The sequence below is a fragment of the Euleptes europaea genome, chromosome 3 (assembly GCF_029931775.1).
Source record: "Euleptes europaea isolate rEulEur1 chromosome 3, rEulEur1.hap1, whole genome shotgun sequence".
In the NCBI taxonomy this organism is placed as follows: Eukaryota; Metazoa; Chordata; class Lepidosauria; order Squamata; family Sphaerodactylidae; genus Euleptes; species Euleptes europaea.
This window is the reverse complement of record NC_079314.1, coordinates 11332708-11341747: the sequence shown is the minus strand read 5'-3', so window position 1 is coordinate 11341747 and position 9040 is coordinate 11332708. Positions and strand designations below refer to the sequence as shown.

Here is a 9040-nt window from a genome sequence, read left to right as displayed (position 1 = left end):
GATGATATCCAACAGCGGCAAGTCCCAGAGATGTTGGTTTGCATTCAGCGGAATTTGACTGTATAAAACTGACAGCAACTCACACCAACAATGTCCGTCGACCAAGATACAATCCTTTCCCGATAGTCATCGGAAACCACATTTTGAATTGATCCAGTTTTGTTTTGTTTTTAAATTAAGAGCTTTAGGCAATAAACTTAAAGGTGCCAACAACTTTACGAGAGGACCCACTGGGTACTTAGGTTCCATCCTTTTGATCCAACGGTTGGATGAACTGCGTGTTTCCAATCAAGACACGCAGTTCTCCCATTGGCTACGGTGCTGTCCAACGCCTCTTGGGAGATGAGTCCTAAATCACACAAGGGAGCACCTTGAGGTTAGAGGTCAACGTGCGGAGTCAAGTCCTGGGTAGATCACACCCCTTTAGTAGCGAGCATTCTCCTCTGCTGCTGTGACGATCGCGTCTATCCAGATGCGCATGGCCTCTGGACTAGGCGCCACCATGCAGAAAAGACGGTCGTATGTCTTGACACAGAAGGTCAGCTTGGGATTGGGGCTCTGGTGAGGGAAAGCAAAAAAGTAACAAGGATGAAAAGCCAACAACAACAACAACAACAACAACAATAAATTCAGGTTAATAATTCAGGGAGCCACTAGAATCTTAATAGATGTTGAGAACTTTTAGCTGTAAATTATTATGTTTGGAATGGTTGGAATGTTTAAATTGTTGGAATATGTTGCAATCCGCCCCGAGCCTGGCCTGGCCAGGGAGGGGTGGGATAGAAACCAAATAAATAAATAAACAACACCTGTTTCATGCATATTATCATCTGGCAGTCTTTATTCCAGACCTCGAGTTAATTCGGTGGCACCCTGGATTTTTAAACTTTTTGGTAGATCATCCAGATGTGTGATTTCATACTTGCTTCCCCCCACCCCCAAGGAAAGATTATACTATCAGTAGCAAAATTCTTCTCTATTGCTGTTACAGAACAGTTAGAAAGGGTCAAGTCAATGGAAGAGGTTATTTTGCTTTTGTTCTAAGACAGGGGTCTCGAACTCAATTGTTATGAGGGCCGGATATGACATAAATGTCACTTGTTTGGGCCGGGCTATGCCTCGCCAGCCCAAATCGAGAGTGGGGGGGTGGCTCCCTCGGCTGGCTCAGGGGCTGGATAAGAGCTCTCAAAGGGGAGGATCCAGCCTGCAGGCCTTATATTTGACACCCCTGTTCTAAGAGCTATGTGATTTGATTTGTGTATTATGGTCATTGGACAGGAATTGAAATGCAGTGAATTGAACTGAGGGGGGAAAAGGGGCACCAGAAATTATTGGGGAGGGGGAACGATCCATCGTCAAGCCCTGCTCAGACCATCTGTAAGTATAGGTCGTGTCTCTTCGAGTCACAGCCAGCTCATGGCAACCTTATCAAGTTCCACCTCATGGGGTTTTCAAGGCAAGTGAGAAGCAGAGGTGGTTTGCCATTGCCTTCCTTTGCAGTGTCTTCCTTGGTGGTCTCCCATCCAAGTACCAACCCTGCTTAGCTTTCCCCAGCAAGGGGCTTAGTGACCCCAGCAAGGGGCTTTCAAGGCAAGTGAGAAGCAGAGGTGATTTGCCATTGCCACCCTCTGCAGACTCTTCCCTGGTTGCCTCCTATCCAAGTAAACAACCCTATTTAGCTTCCAAGCTCAGATGCGGTAGGGTTAGTGTGGGCTGCTAGAAACCACTAGTATCTCCTGCTTTTTCACTCGAATGTTGTATTTGAGAACGGAACAGGTCATCAAAGTTTCCTCCTAGCATGACAACTTGTTTAGTACAAATTCAGTCCAACACAATGCAAGTGTAAGAAGAGCTGCTGGTCTCTCTCCCTCTTTCCCTTCCACCTGATGGAACACAGAGACACTGAGTCCCCAAGCCTTGTTTTTATTTTCCTGCATATCAGCCCATCTTCTACTCCCAGCCAGAAAGACCTCATCACTACACCTTGCATGTCATAAAACTAAGGCAGCAGGAAGGCACTCTGGGCACTCCATAGAGGAAGGGGCCGTGGGCTCAGCGGTAGATCGTCGGCTTGGCATGCAGAAGGCCTCAGGTGCATTTCCCACTATCTCCAAAGGACCTGACCATGGGCAATGTGGAAGACCTCAGCCTCAGACCCTGCAGAGCCTCTGTCAGTCAGAGTAGACAACTCTGGCCTCGACGGACCAAGGGTCTGGCTCAGTAGAAGGAAGCAAAAGGTGTATGAGCCCCCACCTCCCCAAAACAGAATCCAAAAGGTGATGGAGTCACCAATCAATTTGGACTGTGGCGTCCCCTAAATCTAGCCCCACTGTGCTTGACAGGGTTTAAGAACATAAGAAAGGCCATGCTGGATCAGATCAAGGCCCATCAAGTCCAGCAGTCTGTTCACACAGTGGCCAACCAGGTGCCTCTAGGAAGCCCACAAACAAGACGACTGCAGCAGCATCCTGCCTGTGTTTCAAGGCACCTAATATAATAGGCATGCTCCTCTGATCCTGGAGAGAATAGGGACGCATCACAACTAGTATTCATTTTGACTAGTAGCCATGGATAGCCCTCTCCCCCATGAACATGTCCACTCCCCTCTGAAAGCCTTCCAAGTTGGCAGCCATCACCACATCCTAGGGCAGAAGTTCCACAATTCAACTATGTGTTGTGTGAAGAAAGACTTCCTTTTATCTGTCGTGAATCTCCCACCCTACAGCTTCAGCGGATGACCCCGCGTTCTGGTATTATGAGGGAGAAAAGCTTCTCCCTGTCCTGGTCTAATGTGAGGGGAGCTACGGGGGACAAAGGAAACCCCATCACAATACCTTGAAGGCACTGCGGAGATGGTCATAATAGACTTCTTCGATAGCTTGGAAGTAAATCACACCTTTGAGCTTGGTCTCCTCTTTGTCTGGAATGAGAAGAGAGACAGGGGTTCACATTAATGAGGAAAGCTGAAGGATGTGGAAAGGGGGGATACAGAAAAGAGGGAGACAGGTGAACTTCTTGGGTGTGTAACTCTGGCCTTTTATTCAGGGACATTTTCCCACCAACTGCTTCGGGGCTTCCTTTTGATTATGCATGCCTTTACTGCCCATTAGAGGTCACCTCACTCTCCCCGTGCATTTTACCTGCATTTTACAGACTCTGGCTAAAAGAGCATCTGGAAATTTCTGACAAAATCTGCAGGGAGAGTGAGGCGACCTCTTACAGTCGGGAAAGGCATGCATAATCAAAAGGAAGTCCCAAAGCAGTCAGTGGGGGTGACTGCAGGGAAACGTCCCTGCAGAAAAGGCCTCTGATCCCAAATACGCACATGCATACCCTTCGAGGTTCAACCTGCCTAAGAACAGGCAAAGAGAAGCTATGTTTAGACTGTGGTTACAGAGGAATTCAGAAAAACCCTCCAAACGGTGTGATAGGCATAGGATGCAGCTGAGAGGTTTCATTGTAAAGAAAACCAAGACATGCAGATTTCTAGGTCTTATCAGTGCATAGATATAAACTCAGCTGTGGATGATGAGTGCCTACAGAAATCTCAGGAACTGGACAGGCAACTGAAATAGTTCCCCAGCGGTCAGGAATGGGGCTTCAGTACCCTTGCCCCTGCTAACGATTAGCTAAACCAGAATCAGTTACTTGACCGTGCTCCATTAGCTTCACACATGCAGGGTGCAGCATTGAGTTTTCCTTAGCGCAAGAATTACAGTCTGTTTGGAGCACCGTGAGCAGACTGCCCTGATCATGCAGAAACAAGCGACAGTGCGATGTATCCATTTATTATATTCATATCCTGCTTTTCTCTCCACAGTTGGGACTCAAAGCTGCTTAGAACATTGTTCTCCCCTCCTCCCTTTTCTCACAAGAATCTTGTGAGGTAGGCCAGGCTGAGAGTTTGTGATGGGCCCAAGGTCACCCAGTGAGCTTCCATGGGAGAAGTGGAGATTCGAACCTGGGTTGCCCAGGTTTGTAGTCCACCACTGGCTCACTCCCTAGTCTGTAGACAGCCAGGTTCAAATTCCCACTGGGGAATAATTTTATTTTTTAAATTGAATTAGTATAGGCACTCTGCATCGTTCAGCACACGCTGGGTAGAAGATGCTCTCTCTCTCTTTCTCTCACCTGCATAGTATGCCAGGACACGCTTCTGGCGGTCAAAGGTGAACCAGCGCTTTTTCCAGGTCTTGATCCTGCCGCCCATCTTAACAAGGTAACCTTTGCAGGCCTTGCTGCTTACCCGCACCTGCGGGCAGGTATCCACACTGTGCCCTGACGCCTCCAGGTGTTTACGCAGGTCGAATGCGGCCAGCTTCGGCTCTTGGATCTCCACAGGGTCAGGAGTCTGCAGGGGAGCGACATGGCAAAGCTTAAATTTGGAAGAGGTGGTTAAAAATTTCCCACCTAGGACACTGCCATCTGCAGGGTCACTATCTGTGCTGAGATGCTACCTGGGCATCCTGCCTGGGCATCCTGGCTGGGTTGACAGGGATCCTCCAGGGTTGTATGGTCTTGTATGATGGACTGGATTTTTTCATACAGGGATACCTGACACATTTCCCGGTTTCAGAGTAGGGGAAAGATACATGCCCATCCAAAGGTAGTTTCATGTTGGTCTGAAGTAGAAGAGCTACATTTGAGTCCAGGAGCACCTTAGAGACCAACAAGATTTTCGGACTACGAGTTTTCAAGAGTCAAAAGCTCCCTTCATATCTGACGAAGGGAGCATTGACTCTTTTTTTAATGGTTTTTTATTTTACATAATAAAAAATACAAAAGATGAAACATAAAGTAATATAATACAGATAAAACGGAGATTACTGATACGCATGGAGATACCTAGCAAATTGAAACCAAGTACATAATTAAGCAGAATAAAATAAGCATGCTGGAGAAGGCACTGGCAAACCACCCCGTAAACAAAGTCTGCCTAGTAAACGTCGGGATGTGACGTCACCCCATGGGTCAGGGATGACCCGGTGCTTGCACAGGGGACCTTTACCTTTAATGTAATATATAAAAAATGTATAAATATATATATATATATATATATATATATATATATATATATATATATATATATATAAATGATCTTGATACTTCAAAAGGGTCACAAAATTCAAGAATAGCTTTAACTTATAGTCAAGTTAAGAGAGCTTTGAAAACGCATACCCCCAAAAGTTCATCCCTGGCCAGAAATTTTGTTAGTTTTAAGGTGCCTAATGGACTCTTGCTCTTTTCTGCTGCTTCAGATAGACTAACGTGGCTACCCATCGTGATCTATCCCCAAAATATTGTTGGTCTTTAAGGTGCTACTGGATGTCCACCCAAGAGGCCTTTCCTGAACAGCTAGCAACATGGGAAATGCACTGTACGCATGCTCAGGTTGATTGCTTCCTTACATTATAAACATGTTAACAGAGGGAAACTCTGGCAGTTCCCCCCTCCCTCCCTCACACATGCATGCACAAACAGGTTCTGGCAAAGCTAACCTTGCCACCATGTTCAAAAGGATAAAGGAAAAGCAACTGGTCTGTCCTGACCACAGACATGATCCACGAGGCGCCTTACCTTGGTCGATGGGGGCAGCTCCATGCGTCTGGCCTCCTCAGCAACTCTCTTGGCTTCCTGTGAGGAAACAACTGTGAGCGAAGTCTGCAGCAGCAAGACAGGCCCGTGGACATGTGGGGGGAAAGCAGCTTAAATCCCCTCCCTTCAGTTTCCTAGGATTGTTTAGGTTACTCCCCCCCCCCCCCAATCATTCACATGAATGCACAGACGGGGAGCTGACATAGTGAAACTTTCAACTTCCTGGTTCTGGAAACCATGTGGAAGGCAGATGAGAAAGGTTACTCAAGGTTAGAAGGGCGGGGGAGGCCTGGGTTAGAATCATAGGGTTGGAAGGGGCCACAAAGGCCATCTAGTCCAACCCCCTGCTCAATGCAGGATCAGCCTAGAGCAGTGGTTCCCAACCTTTTTTTGACCAGGGACCACTAGGACTTTTTTGTTCGGTGTAGGGACCCCAAGGTTCAAAATAAAAATTCTGAGAATTTGAAAATAAACTTTAATCATAACTGTTAGTTAAACATTAAACTTAGAATAATATTTGAATATATATTTTTATAATAGATAACTTTTAATTGAAAATATTAATTTATTATGGGTTTATAACTTTGTTTCGTGGACCTTAATTTAGTTCTCGCGGACCCCTGGGGGTCCATGGACCCCTGGTTGGGAACCAGTGGCCTAGAGCATCCCTGACAAGTGCTTGTCCAGCCTCTGCTTAAAGCCTGCCTGTGAGGGGGAGCTCACCACCTCCCTAGGCAGCTGATTCCACTGTCGAACAACTCTTATTGTAAAAAACGTTTTCCTAATATCCAACCGGTACCTCTCTGCCCACAATTTAAACCCATTATTGCGAGTCCTATCCTCTGCTGCCAACAGGAACAGCTCCCTGCCCTCCTCCAAGTGACAGCCCTTCAAAGAGCAATCACGTTCCCCCTCAACCTCCTCTTCTCCACACTAAACATTCCCAGCTCCCTCATAGGGCTTGGTCTCCTGGCCCCTGATCATCCTCATTGCTCTCCTCTGCACCTGCTCCATTCTGTCCATATCCTTTTTGAAGTTCAACCTTCAGAATGGCACACAATACTCCAGGTGTGGCCTGACCAATGCTGTGTACAGTGGAATTATGACATCTTGCGATTTAGATGTTATGCCTCAGTTGATGCACCCCAAGATCACGTTAGCTTTTTTTGTCACTGCGTCAACAGTGGCTGCTCATATTTAACTTACAGTCCACTTGTACCCCAAGACAATGTACACACACTGCTACCCATTCAGTATGCATGTTCCTCATTTTTGTTACCCAACACAGGTTCTATTCCTGACTCAGGAAAACAAATGGGGTTTATCTCTAATACTCAAAGCAGGGGGTGGGGAGGCAGGTGAAGGATTCCGGGATTTTATTTGGGGGAACTTGGGGGTTGGCAGGAGGGCAACTTGTGGGTAGAACCTCTGGGTTCTCTTACTGCCTTTTGACAGTGAGGAAGAGAGCTAAGTTTTTTAAAGCTTCCTGGCAGAGTGGGGATTCGAAGCTGGGTCTCTCAGAACCTAATCTGACACTATAACTGCTATCAAACGAAATAAGGGGGGGAAAGATGCCAGGGGACAGTTTTATTGTCATGCAAGGCCCCTACTAGTTTTGGTTCATCAGGGGAATAAGGGGTTTGTGCTGAACATCCTCCTAACAAAGCTGGTATGGCGAAACACGTAAGGGCTTGGCATGACAATAAGGCTGTCACCTGGCATCTTTTCCCCTTTTTCAGTTTGCTGGCAAATTGCTTAGTGTAGCCTTATTTTTCTTTCACAATAACCTCTATGCCACGCTGGCTCCCGATGATAAGAGAAAGCATCTTTCTTTAGAAGTAAGCCTGATGCTTCTGTATCTGCAACCACAATGGTAAAGGTATTGCTCTAAATGATTTCAAAAGGCATAAAATGTAAAACAAGCACTGAAATAATTTTGAAGCACAGTAGAGGTGGATTGAAAAAACTATAAATGGCTCCCTCTGGTGGCTACAATTAGTAAATGGCTTCTGTGAAGGGCCAGATGTAGTCAAGCTATTGGGGCGAAATAACACAGAAGTCCGGTGGCACCTTAAAGACTAACAACATTGATTCCAGCATGACCTTTGAGGCAGAGCTCACTTCTTCAGATGCAATCCACTCTGCTCTGGGAAACATAGATTTTAAGACTGTATTTTATACATGTGCTGGTTTATGACCGTAACAACAATAAACTAAACTAGATTTTAGGTTGCCTGCAATAGCACAAATATCACCCTGGGTTCTCAGCATTTGAGGTCCCCCCACTGGCAAACCACCCTGTAAACAAAGGGCGAAAATGCATGGTCGCTTAAGCCTCCTTAATTCCCTGTTTCAGCCAGGATTCAGTCAGGATCGACGCATGCATTTTGCCGAAAGTGCTTTCGATCCTGGCTGAAACAGGGAATAAAGGAGGCTAAAGCGACCATGCGTTTTTGCCCAAAGTCTGCCTAGTATACTTCGGAATGTGGCGTCATCCCATGGGTCAGGAATGACCTGGTGCTTGCACAGAGGACTACCTTTACCTTTTACCACTCATCCAAATCAGAGTCCCCCATATCTGCAATTTTCTAATAAAAAGGCATCCGTTTTAAAATCTCCCAGCTTTTCATTTTGTTTAATTTTTAGCCTGAGAGCATTTTAGGGGCGGGGGTGGGGGAAGACAGAGGTTGATAAGATCACAATTTCTGTGAAGAGGGTGAATAAGGAGGGGAGGAAATCACCCTCCCCACCCCAAAATCCTCAGCGCCACACATTAAAATCAACTCCTTTTTCAACAAACCCACTGCTTTTTTGCACGACGTAACCGTGGAACTCACTGCCACAAGATGCTGCGACGGTCTCTGCCGGAAATAGCTTTAAAATAGGTTGGAAGAGAGATTTGATGACCACATGGAGGATTGGGCTGTTGGGAACTATTAGATGGGAAACACAGAAGTGCAGCTTCCATGCTCTAAGACCGTTTATTGGAGTGCCAGGAACACGCACAGGGAATGGGATGTTATTGACGTCCTTAAGAGGAGACTGGTCTTCTTCAGAGATAGAATGGCAAAAATGATTGACCTGATCTGGCCTTGCGGTTCTTCTTAAGTGCTTGGTGGGTCGGGGCAGGGCAATACTCTCAGAAAACACAGCCCCAAGTTTCAGCTACTCTTCTGGGGAAAAGGGAAGAGCTCGGGTCCAGGGCTCGGATCCCGTCTCTCTGCTCCTCACCCTTTCCTGCAGCAGCCGTTCCCGCTCTGCCATGGCTTCCCGAACCTTCCGTTCCATCTCAGCCAGTGTGGTGATGCAATTCCCCAGGCTGCAAAGAGAGAGGAGGGGGTGGCATCTGGTTAGCATCAGCACTGGCGGGGAAACGCACGGGATCTGGAAGGGGGAGAGGCGCCCGAGGACCAAAACAGACACCATGCAGGAGATCCATCATCAG

At 46.8% G+C, this 9040-nt stretch overlaps 1 protein-coding gene across 1 annotated transcript in view; it reads right to left on the bottom strand.

Annotated features, from left to right (window-relative positions):
* Window positions 1-422: 422 nt before the first annotated feature.
* PHLDB3 (pleckstrin homology like domain family B member 3) overlaps window positions 423-9040 on the bottom strand; it is a 35090-nt gene continuing 26472 nt past the window's right edge. The window contains exons 11-15 of the mRNA XM_056847161.1: window positions 8827-8914; window positions 5578-5634; window positions 4132-4351; window positions 2835-2920; window positions 423-558 (exon numbers count right to left, since the gene is read on the bottom strand). Of these exons, the coding sequence (XP_056703139.1) occupies window positions 424-558; window positions 2835-2920; window positions 4132-4351; window positions 5578-5634; window positions 8827-8914 (586 nt within the window). The 3' untranslated portion in view covers window position 423. The remainder of the gene's footprint in view (window positions 559-2834; window positions 2921-4131; window positions 4352-5577; window positions 5635-8826; window positions 8915-9040) is intronic.